This window comes from Siniperca chuatsi, linkage group LG6 (genome assembly GCF_020085105.1).
Source record: "Siniperca chuatsi isolate FFG_IHB_CAS linkage group LG6, ASM2008510v1, whole genome shotgun sequence".
Taxonomy (NCBI): Eukaryota; Metazoa; Chordata; class Actinopteri; order Centrarchiformes; family Sinipercidae; genus Siniperca; species Siniperca chuatsi.
The window spans coordinates 16786077-16806267 of NC_058047.1; the positions used below are offsets into that span (position 1 = coordinate 16786077).

A 20191-nucleotide genomic window follows, 5' to 3' on the forward strand; every position below is an offset into this window, starting at 1 on the left:
AAACTAATTACAGCAATACAGTAATTGGGCTCCAATCTCGCAATGTAGTTATGGATGCGTTTCTTCAAAATTTGTTGTCAGAATTTAGTCTGAAACAATTTATTTACACATTGAGGGTTTGACATCAAAAAAAGAATGTTTTAAAATTGAGATGGTTACTATTAGGCCAACAATATAGTTTTCTGAATTTAGAGTGCATTGTTTAGGAAAAGACTGGACCATTCTGCTAGGTTTGGTGAATTTTCATTAATTAATTAAGTTTAATGGCCTGAAGCTCATTTATTTGATAATTAAAATCAAATTTTATCACTATAGAGAAACTGAAAACTGCTGTAGCATGTTGCTATATGTGTCAAAGTTGTGAGGCTGCAGCTTTTATATAAATTGAGGGGTTGAGTTATATATTCTGTCTATATTCTATATCTATATGTATATTTTTTTGTGTACCTACTAGTAATGGTAGAGACCACCAAAACATGTTGCATTCCAGAAAGTAATGTTGATTTTAATGTGTTTTGAAGTATTGACATATTTAAAATAACAAGAAAAAAACTATTCAGCTGGTCCCTCTTTACGCTTTGTTCTCCACCTCAATGCTATCTGCTTTTCCTCTATTAACCCTCCCTTTCCTTCTTTAACCCTTTCACTCTTTTATTACCCCCATCCCTCCCCTTTCTTTCCTCTCCTTCCATATTTATGTCTCTTTAATAGCGTCACTGTCAACCACATGTCCAATCCTGACACATTCTTTTCTCTTCGGCCATGCTGCGGGGGCAATACTCGCTGACTCTGCCCCACAGCTGCACAATGCCAGGAGAGAGCCCAGCAGACAGGCCAGCAAACGCACAAATGCCCCCCCTGAAAAGAAGCTGATTGTATTAGTGTTAACAAAGCACCATAGCATGGCAGGGGCTATTCTTTTGGAAGCACAGTCAAATGGTGTAAGTAGGAGTGCATAGACAGAGAAGCAGGGGAAAGAATAATAGCCAGAATCTGACCTCTGTTCCTGCCTCAATTGTTGAGCAGACACTGGCTTTATATTACATTATACTCCAGAGGAGCAGGGCCAGTGCATCAGCGAATATTCTGAGTTTCTGAAGTGAATTAGGTTGTCCCCCAAAAGTGCACGCACAGTTGTTTTGCTTCGCTTGTCATGTTCTCCCCCCACTCTCGCTATTTTCTGAAATCAGATTTGTGTGGGTTCTTTTGTGAGTCGAGGTTGGTCAGTGAAGAATAGCCTGGGTAATAAAGTTGGCTGAACTGAATGTAATATGGAATTCCATGAAAAACACAGAAGATTAACAAGAGTCACAAATTAAGGCACTATATATTTTATACTGGTCTTGTGCATATTGATGGACATTTATTACCTATGAGGTCATGTCTAAAGCACCAGAGACTTGTTTTCTAAATTAAACATTTTGAACTTCATCCGTGTCATGCATTAGCTTTGCAAAGGCTATAGGTGAAAAGCTATAGGTGCAGTCATTCATGGTGAATAGATGAACCAAACCCTTTTGTATTGTATTGAGCACAAGAAAACAATAAGGTCAGTGCCTCTGTCCATATGGGATAGCAACGAAGGCTGCAGAACTAAGCCAAACTAGACTAGGTTGGTGTTTGACACTAGCTATCATTGAACAAGAAGTAAGTTTGTTAACAGTGACCAACATCTGCATTGAAAATGTCATATTTTAGTTTTAACTGTGTGTAAAGTGGATATTGTTCTTTAATGTGTCTTTTATTTGACAGGAAAGACGAGGGGCAGAAAGAAGAACAGGCTTCGGAGGAGCAGCAGTCAGCTCTCTGTACCAGGAGGAGATGATCAGGTATTTACAGAAGTGACACACACACATGCACACATAGACAACCATACATACAGAATAGAGTTTCACAGACACACATTGTGCGTTGTTGACTCCATACACACATCACACACTATCTCTATTTAACTCTTCTTAGGTTGTGTTTTCAGAAGCCAAAGCATCTAAATGCATTTCCCAGTTCTTGAGGGTGCTGGAAAAGACTCAGCTTTTTTCCTTCAGTTGTGAATCACCACTTATTTAATGCTTAGGTCAACTCGATCTGAGTCTGGCATTGTTAACCACTGATCTTGATGCTGTATTTGATTATATTCAACAGACCGTAACTGCAGTTAGGGCCCGGAGACGTCATACAGTTCTGATTTATGTTAATGAAATATATTCTCCATTTACTTCTGCCTGGCAGACTTACTCAAGCTTAAAAACCTCATCTTCATTTCAATGAAAAAAGAGCTCTTTTGGAGATGAAAATGAGATGTGTGAATCCTGCAGGTTTTCCTTCTAAATGGCTGTATGTGATTAGTATGCACGGTCTTGGGAAGAGGCGGCCAGAGTCTCCCCTTTTTAATTACGTTACGAATCGGGAGGTACTTGGGGGGGTGATGAAGACACGCAGGGTACAGTGGAGGGAGGCAGGTACAGCAGGTTTCCCAGAACGTAGCAGCAATGGCCCGAGGGAAACCAGAAAGGAGGAAGTCATTAACATGGCACCTACACACACTTATGCACATGTGTGCACACATAAACATACACTTGCCGCTATACGTCGAAGCGATTGCATCCGAATCCATGCATAACCTGCCGGAACTGTCACACTCACTGCTCTGCTGGATTTCAATTTCCTCTTTCTGACAAACACACACACAGACAGACAGACCCACTCCATATTAAACAGCTAAGCACCTGTTAACCAGACAGAGAGTTAATTGCATTGCTCACCGCTCATCTTGATCTCTCTGAGTGTATATGTGTGTGTGTAGTGTGTATCGACAAAAACAGGATTGATTAGCAATATCCCTGGGCTACTGAGCTGATCAGTGTGTTATTGAAGAGGCTTTGAATGCTACATTTGTAATTCTCTCACCCACCTTGAAAAAGGATTCTGACAAACACTGGAGGCTTTGTTGTCCGGACCCTCTACTGGAAGCCGCTGCTGAGTTATTTGAGTTCTCATTGTTTCTCATACTTCCATGGAGCTCAGCCATGTTGAGAGTGTCGTCGACCAGGGTCCTATAGGGGATGTGATGACAGATTGTGTGTGTGTGTGTGTGTGTGTGTGTGTGTGTGTGTGTGTGTGATGGATGGTGTTGATCAGTGTGAAGCTCAGGTAGATGAGTGTTCTCCACCACTGTGGCCAGTTTAGCCTGATGGATGAAGGACATATCTGCCAGTACACCAGATGTGAGCACATAATGCTCTCACACACACATTCTTTAATATATATATACACACAAACCCTTGGTACCCCAGCTGTTGTGATGACAGAGTAGCCTGTGACCTTCCCAGCATGCATTGCAGCGCTGTTGATGTCACGTTGTTTATAGGATGCACATTAATCATTTGTTGGTTTAAAGGTTGTGTTTGTGTCCCTGTGGGTGGATTCATGTGTACTCTCACTGTGGTTTGGACTATGTACAGGTGTTGGTTGTGTGTTTACATTCATATGTGAGCTTATTTTAGCAATAGTGCATATTATATAATCTTACACTACATACTTAGATGTGTGCTCATTCTTTATATATGTGAGCATGTGCATGTATCATGCATCCGTCAGGCCAGCCCTGTCCGACCATCGACGAAAGACTGATGAGCTGGCCTATTGATTAGTTGCTGGGGAGACGGATGGCAGCCACACATCAGGGACACTTGGGGTCACTATGGCCTTCAGACAAGGAAGTAGGTGTGGCCCAACATGGAGACTCATGAATAAACATAGCAGTGGTAATCAGGAGTATGTAAATGAATGTGCTCATACATAACCTAGCAGTGATAAAAGTGCAATGAGTTATTCATAATTCATCATGGGCTGATGAGGAGATGGCGGGAAGAGGGAGGGTAAGGAATGAGAGAATTAGGAGAGAAGCATGTAGATGAAAAGCTGAAGAAAGGGAAGTGCAGAGGTTCATTAAAGAACAAACAGCAGACAAAACTTTGTTTGTGTCTGCTGTTTGTGTCAATTTTGAAACTGTATTCTCACAGTAAACAATAAGATGTAGTTGATCCAGCTATGTGTGGAGTGAAGGCTGATGTTGGAGGGCAGTGGGTCACAGTGGGACAGAGGAACTATGCAAGGTTTCTCTGATTCAATTGTTCTTTGTATTAAACGTGGCCTGTGTTTGTTGGCTTGCTACTGCCAACAGTTTTTTTGCTCCTATTCGTGTTGCTATTTTAACTTCTACAAGTTGGATCAATAACCAATTTTTTTTATATACAGCCCCCTTCTCTTCAAGCTCAAAGAAGTCAGGTTAAAGACTTTTGGGAATCCTGAGAAAGATTTGAGTTTTGAGTTTGAAAACAACTATAGTCCAACAGTGCCTCTGGTTGGTTTTTGGGTGGGTGCAAACAAGGGTTTCACTCAGGAAATTGTTTAGCAGAGGTGGTAAGGAGCCCAGATAGGGCTGCAACTAACGTTTGTTTTTGTAATTGATTAAGCTATCAGTTATTTTCTCAATTAATCAATTAATCATTTGGTCCAGTGTCAGAAAATGGTGAAAAATGCCCATCGCAATTTTCCAAAACCCAAGGTGATGTCTTCAGATGTCTGTTTTGTCTGACCAACAGTCCAAAACCCCAAAGATATTCAGTTTACAATTGTAGAAGACAAAAGAAACCTTTACCATGTAGGATTATCCAAATTGTTGTTGATAGACTAATTGCTTAAAGTGGTCATATTATACTTTTTGGATTTTTTCCTTTCCTTTATTGTGTTATATATCTTTTTTGTGCATGTAATAGGTTTGCAAAGTGAAAAAGCCCAAAGTCCACCCCAAAGGGAGTTACTCTCTCCCACAGAAAACGCTGCTTCTGAACTGCCTGAAAACAACTAGATTGTAGTCCAACCTTTACTTCCGTAAATTCCACAAATTGAGCAGTTTCCACAAGTACACCTAAATATGAAATTAAAATAACGTTAGATATCCTCCAGTTAGTCAATTGGCATAAAGTTGTTACTGTGATGTAGAGACACAAGTTAAAACGTTGCGCATGAAAGATAAACTAGTTACAAATGAATAACTTACCACTCTGAAACGTCTTGCTCCAGTCTAAGTTGTGAAGCTGGTTCGGTTTGTTCTGCCTGTGTTTTGGTATCAGACTTGGGCTTGGACATATACTGCTGAACCGAAGCCATTGTCACTGGCTGAAGCGGTTTTGTTTTGGATCACACTACCTTGCCCGTCAGGACTACCTTGCCCATCAGGACTCGCCCTATTCTGCTTCTGTTTGGCTCGTAGTCCTTACCTGGTTACTACGCATGTGCAACTCTCAACAAAGATCGAATAGAAGTGAGATGCCTCACTCGGTAGCTAAAACGGAGCATTCAAGACACAGGATGAAAAGAGGTGCTGCAGCAATGTGCAGTATGAGGAAAAAATATGGTGTTTCTTTGTTTTTTTATTAAACCATGTCAACTTATTCTGGTACAACCCCAAAATAAAATTATGAACCTGAAAATGAGCATAATATGACCACTTTTAATACAATAATAGTTCTAAACCCAGATCCTGACACATCTTGACTTGTGATTAATTTAGTTAGTACATGAAATCTAAACAATAGCTTCAATCATTAAGTAAATGCCATTTGTTGTGTGAAATAGCCCCTCTGCTATTTTCCCCTGAAGGTTATTTTTTTATTTCATATATTTATTTATTTATTTATTAGATTTTCTGATGTTAGTGAGTAAAGGTAGTCTTTATTTCAAAACATTGTGGAAAACCCTGAAGTTCGTCACCCTTTTCGATATGATTTTTGTGTAGCCAGGCCTCTGTATCTTCATGCTAACAGAGGGCTGGCAGTGTAAGGTAATTGAACCCCTAACTATGACAGTGTTAAGGCCACGTACTCAACACAAAGCTAAACAACATCCTCAGTCTTAATGGGGCAACAGCCCACGGTGTCTCCTGTGTGACTGGTGCCAGGTATAAATGTTGTGGGACTTGTAAGGCCCAGGGCGGCAGAGCAAGCCGGCTTTAGAGACAGGAAGTGGGGGATTTGGCATTGGGGATGACTGACTTACTGCGTGGGAGTGGTAAAGCGCCGGGTATGCAGGGTTCCTGTCAGACAAAAGAGTACTAAATTCAATTAATCTGAATGGCCGGCATGGGTAAGAGGGAGGGGAAGGCGTAAAGCTCTAAATGAGATTTCGCCCCTTCTCTCCCCTTCACCCAACAGCCCTCCTTCACCACCACCACGGCACCCTGCCTCCCCCCAGCACTCACTCCTGTCCCCAATGCCAGGAGGTGATTAGAGACACAGAGATATAATCAGAGGTGGGATGGTGCTCTGTGTGCGTGTGCGTGTGTGTGTGTGTGTTGTATATGACAGTGTTCCCGAGGGATATGGCACGTGTGGCTGCTGCTTGTTTATGAGACAGAAAGAGTAGTTATGTGTTTGTGTTATCTGTGTGTTGGATGACTAAATACTCTAATGACATGGTGTTTTCTGGGTGTGCACACACTTAACACATGAAGCACTTAAATGGACACGCAAGGCAGTTAAAGGGACAGCTCACCCAAACTACATAAAACATGTTTTCTCACTTATCTCTAGTGGTATGTAGCCATGCAGAGAGTTGTTTTGGCTTTATTTGCCCAGGTTTTGAGATAGCCTTCTCAGAGATTTCGGAGGCAAAACAGTACAATCCATTCCCCTCCATTTTGTTGGTGTAGATGCTCCTGAAATCTCAGATAATATATCTCAAAATCTGGGCAAGTAAAACCAAAGAAAGTGAAGCAAAGTAATCTTTCTTTAACTATAAACGATGGCCCCCCAAAAAATTAAGTTGACTGAATCTTCTCCTTTCTCTCCCTCTCTGTCTCTATTTCTGTATCACTCTCAGGGAAGAGGATAAAAACATCTTTGACTACTGCAGAGAAAATAACATCGACCACATCAGCAAGGCCATCAGCTCCCAGAAAGTGGATGTCAATACTAAAGACGAAGAGGTAACTACAAAACGCAGTGCCTAGAAATATGTCAAGTGAAACTGTACTGATGGCATGTGAGAGTTGTTATTAATAGTGGTGCTGTACATGAATATATTGTTACCATGACAACACTGTAATGTCTATACATAATGTGGGTATATGGCAACAAGGGGGCAGAGAGAGTAGGGAAATCAACCATTTATTTATCCAGAGGATCCATGTTCAGCCAACATGTCAGGAGGGATTTACCTTGCTGAAGTGTCCTTTAGCAAGGCACTGAGTCGGTACTAGCCGCAGGGTTTGTGTCATGTGCTCTGACCCCTTGTGCAGGAGGGCATGTGAAAATGATCAGTGAAGTATCATTGAAAATACAGGTCACTGGGGTATGGTTCACGCAGTTTTTTTGTTTTTTTTTTTTGTTTTTTTTTTTTGCATATGTTACATAATGGTTTCAGTGATCTGAAGCCACAAAAACATGGGAACCACTCCTCAGGCTGAGATGCGTAAATTGTGTGAACGGCTATTACCATTACGAGGTGTTTTCTGGTTTGACCCTGAAATCCATTCATCTGCCCTCGATTCATTATCGGCTGGGCCAAATGGCTCGCTCCCTGCCCCTCTTTCATCACAGCCGCCCTTCAGATAAGCAGGCAGTTGGCTGGTGAGTTCCCAGCCAAAGGCCAGATGGTTGAGGGACCTCGACAGCAACAGCTTTGTCTGTCCACTGCCATTGTTGTCGTTTGCTCAACTGCAGCGCAGCTTGCTCAACAGCAGAGGGCACTGGTGAAGTTTCACATCAGCAAGAAGCCTGATCTGCTTCTGCAGCTCAGAGAGAGGCTCTGTCCCAGTTCTCACTCTTTGGGCGTGCGAAATATCCACCTGTGTTACGTATTTCTATTAGTGGCCAACAAAGCCAAATACCAGTTCAGACGTTCATTAGGACATGCTTGGTTAGTGAACTCATCCCATCATTCATACAAATTCCACATTGCTCTTGGTTTCTCAGGCTCATACGCGTTTCTAAACTTATTTTTTCAGATAATTAACAGACAACAACCATCCAGCATCACAATTATATTGTTATAAGTAACAATAAAACAAAAACAGAAAAGCAAAAATCCAGAGAACCGAAGGAGTAATACAATAGTTTTGTTACATGGAGCTATCTAGGATTATTGTTGATAAAAGTTGCATAAAAAATCCTAACAGGATATGTCCTGTATGATAAATGCATGTACTTTATTTACCATTATTGGGGAAAAGCAGAAGGGAGGTGACAATGTCAGATTATGCTATTTTGTATGTAATTAAATAAAAATTTGGGACGAGTCAAAAAAGGATACAGTTTCTAATTGAAGTCATAATCAATTCCATTGTGCATTATTTGGATATAAATAGTAAAATTCTTTATTGCTTCCAAAAAGAGAACACACAGGTGCTGACCTCAAACCTTTTACTTAACAATATAGCAAGATAAATGTCATTTATGGTTTTGTGTTGCATTCCTTTGAGTTTGGGAGATGCTAGCCAGTTTACATATGTACTTTATTTGTCACTAATATGTTCTTTTTGATTACGATAATCACTGTGACTCTTCCAACATCATCCAAATGCTTGCATTTTATAGCCATTCCAGTCTAATTATGATTGCACTTTTAATATGAATGTGGTTCTTTTTTCAGGAACATTTGACTCTTAATCCGCTGATAAAAGTAATATTTCTTTACAAATAGCTGAATATAGTCATTAATTTGAAAACTTCTCACTTTGTATTCATTGTTACCACAAACCAACTTATAGGTGTATTGCCGCCACGTGAACTGGTGTGGCCGAGTAGAAGATCCTGAATCGTGGGATACAGTGACACTCTGAATGCCACTCCAAAGCAGTACTAGCATGTGTTGTTTAACTGTACCTGCAGTCGCGACAAAATAGTCTAGAGAAGCAACTCAATGTTTATTATTGACCAGAATTGTGGAAGAGTCTGTAATAAATATATAAAAGTCAATATCTGTCAGAAACTGCTCAAGATTCACCTTAATCTTGCTTTTAAGTTGTGTGTTTGGTATTTAAGATTTGGATACACTTGCAAATTTGTATTAGATTATGATATTGTATTTTGTTTTAACTATGTTTCCAATGGGATTTATCATTATATTACTGCATGTTGGCATCTTTCAGATGTGCGACACACTTGCATACTTACCGTTTCATACTAACTCAAACATGCAAAACTGCGTGTGTGTTGGGTCAGAGCCAAGGAGAGAGGATAAGGAGATAGAAGAGTAGGATGAGGGGAAAGAAGAAGACTGTACATATCATTTTGCATACATATATGCTGACCAGGTGTCTATTTGTGTGTCTGGTTAGAGATGTGACTTCCTTTACCACAGCTAGTAACTGCTAATATTTCTATACAGCAGTGCTTCTGTCCTCCACAGTGAGCGGGAGTTTGTCCTCCACTTCAAATAAAGAGAATGGAGGCTTTTACTCGTCTACCCACTTGAGTAGAGAGTGCTTAACATTTTATTACATGTGGTTCACGTTCTTGTATTGGACTATTTCAGCCCCAATCAGAAGAGACCTTCTTAATGCTCTCTCTTCTAAATATCAAGGCTGGTCCAAACTCTGAATGTTTCTGTAAATGGTGTGTTGAATGCTGCACTTATTCTATTTGACACATTCAGTGTTTTATTAATCACTGCAACTCCCCCAATAGCCCACTTAATACATGTGTGTGTGCAGTATCCTGTTGGAAGTAGTAAACTCTGGTCCTCAGTGAAAATGTGGTCAGCAGCAGTACACCCGGAAGAGAGCAGGAAAGAGAGAGTGAGGGAGAGAGAGAGAGACCGACTTATTTGTATTCTAGCCTGGCTCATAAGTATTCATTTTAACATGCAGCCATGGTGATCAATATGATTTAAGCAACAGAACTGGACTTGGAGAGTTTGCTTTACCTAATTGGCCTTACTGAAAAATGAGCTTGCATGGTTTTATTAGAACAAGGATCTTGGACCTAAGGAGAGGGCGATGTGTGTGTGTGAGGTGGAGTAGGGGGTTGCTGATCAGTGACTGTTTTGTGCACAGTGTCCCATCAATCAAGCTTTACAGACTGTGTGCAGGTCAGTGCTTGAACCACCTTGCTGCTCTTCTTTGCACATGCACGCACACACACATGCACCGACACACACACACATCTCATCACTCTGTCCGCAGGTCATTATGGAAATGAGGTCCGAAGGCTCTGAGTTCTGAATGGTAGTGCATAATTTATTTTGTCTGAAAGCAAAGAAACAGATTTAAGTCGAAGTTAACTCTGAGGAGCATGAGGTAGAGGAGGAGGTGGGTGAGGAGGAGGAGGATGCCCCTGTGTGTTTTTGGTGCAATTCATAACTGATCCTCACTGTCTGAAATGACAGCGTGACACTGCATGCAGTGAAACTAATTTAAACATACCAGTACTGTTAAATATCAAACTTTTGCACGCGCCATGTAAAAGTATGCCGGTTCCTAGTAATCATCTGGGGTGCACTTGCGTGTTTGTGTTTTGCAGGGTCGGGCTCTCCTGCACTGGGCCTGTGACAGAGGACACAAGGAGCTGGTGTCTGTATTACTGCAGCACAAAGCAGACATCAACAATCAGGTGAGCAGCTTTTTTCTCTCTTTCTGAGACATAATTGTCCATCTAAGGCAGATATTCATCAGGTGATTATTATTCGGTAGATGAAAGAGCGGAAGCCAAATGAGCCCCTCTTGTTTGAAAATGTATGACGACTTCTTATATAGCATTTACCTGGAATGTTTCATTGGAAGTTATTGGCATTAGAGAACCAAAGTCTTACCCCAACTTCAGGCTGTTTTATATTGTAGTTTCTGTTTTATCTTTCATTTTTAACAAAGATAAACAGCTCCCATGAGTTTTTCACCCATGTTATATGGACACCAGTATTATGTTTCAGCTTTTCCAAAAGATCGATGAAAGAAACCCTCTATGGGAAAATACATTGTGGAACGGAGGCGAGTGCAACAGCGACTTGCCCAGAACTGGAACGGGACTTCAAATCTCTGTTACGTTATCAGATTCCACCTCTGTAATTGGATAAATTACATTTTGGTGGTGGAAGAACATAAACATTCATACAGTGCAAAGTTTTTACTCAATACAAATGCTTTGAGTTTGCTTCACCAGAGAACTTTAAAACATTTTCCTACACCAGGACACAGGTCTATTGGTTCCATTTTGTTTCAGTCAGTTCAGAATGTGAAGAAGTGTGTTTGAATGTACACTAGATGGAATTAGGGTGGGGATGAAAGGAAAGTCACTGCTCTGCACAATGTAAACCCAAGGAAGATTCGACATCTCCAGCATCCCCATAGCCCTTCTCTCTTCTCTCTCCATCCTCTCCATCCCTTCCAGGAGGTCACCTTTAATTCACTTTGTGCCACAGACAAATCCCCCAGGGCTTTAGCAGACAGAGTTAGCTGGTAGCTAGCCTAATGTTTAGCCTTCGCCGAGGTTTAGCAGCATCCAGGAGGCTTTAGCTTTGGCGGTAAGCTGGCTCAGCTGCACATCGGAGAAATTACTCCTCTTCCCTGCCCAGCGGCACGACACAGTGCAGTTCACCAGGCTGCACACTGAGGCTTTAACTGTAAGGCCGAATCAATTGGAAGTAATCAGGCAAATTGTTTTACGTTGCACAACCCACATAATCAGGACATTTCACAAATGACTTTCTCTTTTGTGGTCATGCGTGGCCCCTTTTGTTTTGAATGCTTGCAGGGATGGGGGGTGATTGTGGCGAATGGTTCATAAAAGACTTAACAGTGGGATAACTACGAAACACTTCACTAATGATTTAGAGCCATATAAAGATAATGACAGAAGAGGAGGATTGATGTATGGATGGAGGCTTTTGTCTTTTTCTAAGATGTATCATATTTACAGTCATGTATCTATCATTAAAATATAAATTGATATCCTCTTGTGCCAAGATTTTTCAGCAGCCAAAATTGGAGAAATAAATCTTTGGCCAGGTAATGATAATGGATGGCTGAATTTGAGTAGACTTCTAATTTATTTCCCTCACACTTTTGTCTGATTTTACTGATTTTCGTATAAAAACACATAGAGGGAAATAATCCAATCTTTTATCCTTAATCATTTGTAATGGAGCGAACAGAGACAGGGTGGTGGTAATCTAGAGATTTCAGGTGTATTTTAATTATTTAAAATCCTGTAGTGCTTTAAAAATTTGCCTTTTTGAGCAAATATGTGTATGCAAAGGAATCAAATCCCAAAATAATGTTTCAGAGGGAGCATTATTTTAGCCAGTCAGAACGCAGACATACCCTGAAATTCATGCATTTAGGCCATCAGGACCTTTTCACCTGCCTGTCTCTCAGGTGTCAGAGGAAGCGGCTGTGGAGAAGACTGAATATTAAAGACACTGGACCTCTGCAGCAGAGTTACTGGTAGCAGATTTATGAGGTGGCAAAGAGGTGGCTGAAAGAAAAATACAGCCAGCTAAATCATACCACTCTGTCGCATGCCAAATTATCTCACTATGTAAAGCTTACAGAACGATATGCTTCTCGTTAGAACCTGCTCGAACATCCTTTTGTTTTTTGTTTTTTTCTCTTGGGGTTAAATCAACGAGGAACAGAGTTAAGGAAGGAACGAAGGAAAGTAGCATTTTTGTTATATTAAAGAAAGGAAAAAAGAAAAAAATTTGTTGGACGGCTTTATGCGTCTGAAACAAGGAGTATGGGAGGTTGTGTGTGTTCATGAGAGGAATAGAGGAATGTTTGGGTTATTTGCAGGCTATTAGAGCGACCAGTAATCTCTCTTGACCTCTACCAACTGCCGAGCAACCAGTAAATAAAGATCAAACATGATTTATGCTTAATTTGTTGATTAAAAAGGGGAGGGGGGCTTCAGAGTTAAAACAAAAAGTATTATTATTTGCTTGGCAGAGGAGGAAAATCGTTTGAAATTAATCAACTGATTGTTTTAGTGAATTGTTCCCAAACCCTGGTAACCTGCATTAAAGGCTCGTTTGATAGTTAATCCTGGATCAAGGCAGGGAGGGACTACAATAGGTAGCTGTGTGTGTTTGAATACACAGATCACAGCTCTGCCACCTGCCAATTGTAGATCAGGCCCTGGTGTTGGTGCTGTACATTAACCCCCCCCCCCTCACCTCCCCATCCTCACCGTGCCTCACACTGCCCCCTCAGCTAATACACCCAAAGTGGTGCAGGCAGCACAAATGGTGGGAAAGATGACAGTAAAAGCTCACTTAATGTAATAATGGAAATTAAGGCTTAAACACTGGACTTATATTCTATGTGCTAGAATGTATTTAAGAGCATTAATGAGGCATTAGCTTAAGTTTAGGACATTCCATCATATCCTGACAGCAGTGACAACAGATCCCACAGAACAAAATCATCACTAATTAGGGTTTAGTTACCTTTTGTTCAACTAGGAGAAGTATAATTGTTTTAAAAATGTTACGTAAGTAAATGTTAAGTAAAGCGGGGTGTCAGACTTTTATGGGTAAATACCAAACTATGTCTCTGTACCTGAGCACCGAAAGCTGGCATTGAATGCTGGGTCAGACTCTAAGTTTAGTTTACTTATTCTCAGATTAGATATAATTATAATGATAATAATTTAGCTCTGCCTGAGCATCTGTTAATAGCTAGTTTCACCTGAAACTGACCTAATAGTTTCCAAGATGGCCCAGTAATCAGTAATCAGGCCTATTGTTTTCTGGCTGCATCTACTTCATCACTACTAGCTATTAACAGATGCTCAGGCAGATTCCTTCCTGAGGGCAGGGCTTATGTAACACAGAGTAGCTTAAATTTCCAGTTCCCGTCCCATTTTTTCACAATTGAGAATGACTTCCAGATGGGAGCCGAAACGTCTTGATTCTGAAAACAGTGTCCAGATGACTACGACTGAAACCTTTTCTACGAAATTACACCTGTACACCAGCAGGAAGATCCTCCACTCCCCACAAAAAAAATCTAAATTAAAGAATTATGATTTGTTTTTTGTACAGATTAAACAAACACGATCCTAATTATTGAACTTTAGAGGTGCTGGTAGGCAGATTTTGTTACATTTGGACAGAGCCAGGCTAGCTGTTCCCCCCTGTTTCCAGTCTTTTTACTAAGCTAAGCTAACCAGCTGCTGGCTCTAGCTACATATTTACCATACAGATGCGAGAGTGGTATTGATCTTCTCATCTAATTCTCTGCAAGAGAGCGAATAAGCGCATTTCCCAAAATGTCAAACTGTTCCTCTGTGAACAGTTTAATCAATGAAAATAAAGATGGCTCATTTAAAACTGGGGAATCTCAAATATTTTGTGATTTTAAGTGATAGTGTTTCCTTTTGTGTGACCTGAAGTTGAGGAGTATGTCCTTTCATTGGTCTAGACATGTGTTTGTGTGTGTCCTCTCTCCCTGTGGTCATTCTCTGTCCAGACAGTGTAATCCTACACCCACAGCTAAGCCTCATCCTACACACACAACAACTTTTGGTTTCCAGGAGGAAATCCCAAACCTACCTCTAACCCTCCCAACAAGCTGCAGGGTTGCCATGGAAATCTTAGAAAGGACATGTCTATTAATGGGAACTGGATTCGAAAAGGCAGAGCTTTGGTTCAGAGGTGCTGCAGACTACAACAAAGGTCAGGAATGGCCCAGAGTAGACTTAAACAATGTCTGACTTAGAATGATTACTAAGAGGGTAAGTGACAGAGGCGGGATTAGGCTGACAAAGAGGAAGGACAGGTGAGATGCAGTTTAACGCAACACAAACACAATGCCAGAAAGGAAACTTTGTTTAAAGTAAGAGTAGGTGAGGAAAAGGCAGTGCAGGTTTTAAGCACATGTTTTAAACTTAACTAATGCCTGCTCTTTTTTTTGCCTTTCCGTCTGTCTCGCTCTTTCCCCTCTCCTCATCACTCTCTCCTCCCCCCAAGCTCCCGTCCCCTTCACTCCATCCCTCCCTCGCTTGTGCCTCTACTTTGTATTAAAACAACATGATCCATGAGGCGGGGAGGGCGACTTGCAGCACCGCTAATTCTAATTAATCCAGCATGGTAGCACAGCCACGGCAGGCCCCCAAGCGCTCCCAGTCTATCAGATAGAAATTCATAACTTAATTGAGGTCAGAGCCTCTAGCCGGCAGAACAAAAGTCTCCAGCCAGGACCAGCTAGATCAATAGTAATAAATATCTGACTGGGCGGCCTACAATTGGTGGTTAGAGAGCACACAACAAGTCTCCTACACGTAGTCTACAAGTAGAACCTGCAGGGATATCTTGGCAGTGTATGGTTATTTGTTTTTGTGTGTGAGGAGTTAGGCCTTCAAGACTGGCAAACTGCACGTCTTATTCAATGTTCTTACATTTCTTAAATTTACAGTTTTATTATTTGAGTTTGATTGTAGAAAAGTATTCTTTCCTCAGCTGGTATCAACAGTTTGTGTTTGTCTGCTTATGTAGAAGATAGAGAGAGGGAGCTCTGTACATAGATGTCTTTATGGCTGATTTGTAATGACAAAAGTCTCTCTTGAGGTATGGATCCATTGATTTGAAATTGATGTGAGTGGTGTGGGTGGACTTGGACTGTTGTTTTATCTATGCAATGGAGTAAAACAGGGAAATCATGACACTGTGTGAGACCTAAACTTTACCGGTAAATGCTGACATGTCAGCATGTCAGTGTCATTAATTAACTTGGGAAATCTGTATGATATAAAGGGACATTTTCTCTGATTTCATGTAAGTTAACAGTCACATTTTCACAGTAGCTACTTCAGTATCCATTGTTACCTTCTAGAGGTAGACCAATGAATCAGCCATGCTGATATATCCTCTGATATCAGCTGTTAGCCTCTGATATGTTAGTATTGGCGTAAATGTCGGCTGATAAGTGACAAGACATTGCAGTACAGAATGCCAAAGATATGTGTAAGGTAATTTAGGAACAGTGTCTTCAATACAGTTTGTTGACCAGAGAACTCTGAACAAAATTTTGTTTAACATAAATATAATAGCACATATCTTGGTCACAATTGTTTAACACCCAAATTTAAAGGCTCCTTATCAAAGATGTTTGTTTATGTTATTAAAAATTAAAGAAATAAACTCATATATCGATATTGATATCGATATATGCATTGATTTTATATATATATATATATATATATATATACACCTCAAAAATCTGTTATCTTCGGGCTCTGTTACCTTCTTTGTAAGACTTTTTGACTCTTACAACAAAAATTATTTCTTTAAAAGTATAATGTTGAATTCTGAAAATGTATTGTCAGCGTCCCTGTAGGTTTGTAATTTATATGCTTTCTAACAAAAAAATATGATTTTAGACAGCCATTTTGATATGAATTATAAGGTGTTTTAAAGATGGATATCACATTGAGGTAAATCCATGCTAAAAGCTGAGGCTGCTATACCAGTTAGAGCTACAAATTAAAAAAAATCATTATTGATAAATCTATCTATTATTTTTTCAATTAATCAATTAATCTTTTAGCTTATCAGAAAATATGCCCATCACAGTCTCTCAGTGCCCAAGGAGACAGGTTTAAATTGCTTGATTTATCCAACCATCATGCTAAAACCCAAAGATATTTAATTTACAAGATCAAGATTTAGGATTCTAATGCTATAAAATACATTTGAGCAGCTAGAACCAGAGAATATGTGGCATTTCTGCTTAATAAATGACTTAAACGATCAACTATGCATCAACTATCAATTTTTTCCATCAGTAGACTAATTGATTAATCAACTAAACGTTTCAGCTCTCTTACCACTGTTGACTGGCTTTTTTAATTTGATTTGATTTCACTTTATTATCAGAATATTTTCTGAAATGTGTCCTGTGTCCCAAGACGTACACTGTTTCCCATACATAACAAAACACAAGATTTAACCAAAACAACAAAACAAATACTACAAACATAGATTACATCAGACATTACAAATAAATGGCTGCAGTGCAATTAATTTAATCGCTTTGACATTCAGTGCTTAATAAACACAGGAACATTGAGGCCTACTGAGAACTCAAACTCTGATTTGACAGTTTGACAGACCGAGGAACAAAAGAGTTCTTTAACCTGTTCAGTCGAGCCTGTGGGACTGTAAATCTTCACTTTGATGGCAAAAGCTGATATTCAAATAAAATATGAGATGGGTCTGATGTTATATTAGAGACAACATCTTTTTAGTATACGCAGTTTGAAAACTTGTTTTTATAAATCACTGACAATTTGGTGTCAAACTGTCGCACCATGCTAATTAGTTTAATAATCTATAGTGTTGTCATGAAATAGTGCAGATGTTCTGCATGTTGAATGAATGGGGAAAAAAATAAAATGTCAGACTGCCGTATAAATATGGAGTACTGCAATTACCGAATAGCACAAGGCTGCCCTTTTTTCTCAAAGGAGAAAGTGTTTCGGACAGCTTCCTAAATAAGGTATTCTTGCTCTGTGCCAAATCCCTGGCTCACAAATCAAGTAGCATGTCAGAGAAAATATTTCATTTTAATCAAACTGAACAAATTGTGAGCATTGGCATCTGTTCATGCACATTTTTCATGAAAAAGCATAGTAAAGATAATTATTACATTTCATACTGAAGTTGCAATATTCAGCAAAAAAATTTTACATTAAGCAGCTCTACTGTGGGCATTTTAGCTCAGCCTGCTGTTGTAGCAAACAAAGAACACTGAACCCTCTCATCTGTGTCCTCTACTGTGTCAACTACTGTGATCAAAGCAGTAAACACACACACACACACACACACACACACACACGGTGGTTGATTGAAATTCTGTGGCTGAGGCATTATTACACGTTTGTATCCCTCCCCTTTCCCAGCACTGCCTCCTATAACTAATGGCTCAGTCAGGGCAGTCATAACAAATATCCAGCAAGATTCGTCATAATTGTGTGCGCGCATGTGTGTTTGTGTGTGTGTGTGTTTGTAATTGTGCAGCCTATACCCCAGAATATATAGGGTCTTTAAGAAAGAGAAGGCAGCAAGGTGGGAAAGTAAGAAGACGGTATTTATTGAAGATTCAAAGAAAACAATTGGATTATAAAATAGGATGCAGGGAGAAATAGAGCAGGTAAACAAAGATATGTAAGGTTTGGCCGACACATACTGTGATACAACATTAATTTGTTTGAGATTTTGCCATACTGTTTATGTGGTATGTGTCACTTTCACCTCTTCGTTGTATTAGGCCATTGTTGACTATGTTACAAATCAATCAGCATGACTGCTTTATGGCAGTATTATGTAATATTTGCACAAGTGTGATTTAAAACAAAACAAAACAAAAACTATTTGTCAGGTATTAAATTAGCTGAATAAGCTAAATAGACATTCCTGGCTAGTTATTTTCTCTGTTCACAGATTCTCAATAGATTTGCCAGAACCTTTTTAACTTTTTTCAGAAATGATACCACAATATCAAATTACATATACTGTGGTAGAGAATTGTATCTGTATTGCACAACCCTAGAGACTAGCAGAGAAGAGGAAAGGAGCTACATGTAACACAGAGTGAATGTGTACATGCATGCTTATTTGCACGTGTCCACTGCTAGCAGCCTATTTAGCTGGGTATGGATGCAGGCAGGGTGTCAGAGCTACAGTGAGACACCTTCACACACTCTGATGTCTCTGCAACAGACTAATACAGGACTCAGACACTCCCACAGCTTAGTGCACACATTACTGCAGATATTTAAGAAAGCCATTCTTGGCTTCCTCTTTATAATAGGACCAATGACAGCACACGTGTAATTTATTGCTCCTGCATTTATAAATGTGTGTGTGTTTGTCTCTGCCAGCATATGAACGTATCTGTTAAAGTAGAGGACTTGTTTTCTTTTGGAAGATTTACACTTGTTAAATGGATAGAGGAGAATCTGTCCTTTAAAAGTTTACCATTTTCAAGCAAAGAGGAATCAGGACACATCTTGGTAAAGTATAATACACACACATAAAAGGGCACCATAGCCACCGCACACACCACTTGACATTTTATAAGCCACACTGTAAGGTGCTCTTATAGGATTCATATTTAGTACTTGCTGCACATTAGCTTGACTCGATGAAATGAAAGCTGTTGCCTCGCTGTGTTAAAAGGGCCTATCGGACATAGATACAGTTATGAATCTATAATATGAGCACTCAGAAAAGAGCCAGCGACTTGACAGTAATAGTGCAGTCTAAAGAGCCATTCCAGCAGGTAACAGTCCTCTTTGCCATCATCAGCTGTTGTTTCTTTCTTATTGGCCACTCACTGGGCCTTGCCTACACTCAACTATTTGATTTCCATCGTTCTTAACCATCCACATAAATTGTCAGGAGCATTAAAGCTGTCCTCGACCGTTTCAGACGGGGGGAGTGAGAGCTGGATACAGACAGCGAGGGGAGGGGACGGGGGTGAGGAGAGAGAATAAACAAAGTAAGTGTTTTGCCTTCCATCAGTCTCCCGCAGTACTCAGCTTTATGAGTCCCTCACTCCAAATGCCTCAGCCGCAGCCCCCGCTGCCTGGCCATTGATTTTCATATTACACTCTTTTATGTATTTATTTATTTCATATATTTCTTTTTAAACATCATCGATGAGCCGCAGGAGGACAGACGGGGCCTCTGGTGATGTTAATTCTCAGTCTCAACCTCATCCTCCTCTCTGATGGCTTTAATGGAGGCTAAGGTGTCCCACGGGAACAAGCAAGCTTGGCGACATGGGGAGGGGAGGGAAGTGTGGAGAGGAAGAAGATGTGCATGAAGAGAACAGTGTTGGAGAGAATGCAGATTTAGAGAAAACAAGAGGCTTCTTTTGTCTGGTGTGACAGAGAAAGGCAAGAAAATCAGACTACTGTGGGTAAAGTTATGTTCAGCCTTTTAAAGGAGCTGTTACACCAAGATTGATTATGGCTTTAGATAATCGTATTACCCTCTGTTGTTGTTTTTTGGAATGGATGACCTCTGCTGAAGTAAGGTGTGTCACACTTTTGGACCTCTTGACAATTCCGACACAATAAATATCTATAATCCCTGGCATCCTCCAGGACCCCTGTCAGCTCTGGACCTGTGAATCATTCAGGATTTCCCCCCAAACTGTAAGGTTGCTGATGGTGGCTATGTGTGTGAG

General features: G+C 40.2%; 1 protein-coding gene across 1 annotated transcript in view; it reads left to right on the forward strand.

Moving 5' to 3' along the window:
- acbd6 (acyl-CoA binding domain containing 6) overlaps positions 1–20191 on the forward strand; it is a 31923-nt gene that overhangs the window by 2943 nt on the left and 8789 nt on the right. Inside the window, exons 4-6 of the mRNA XM_044200746.1 lie at positions 1753–1829; positions 6883–6988; positions 10524–10613. Coding sequence (XP_044056681.1) covers positions 1753–1829; positions 6883–6988; positions 10524–10613 — 273 coding nt within the window. The remainder of the gene's footprint in view (positions 1–1752; positions 1830–6882; positions 6989–10523; positions 10614–20191) is intronic.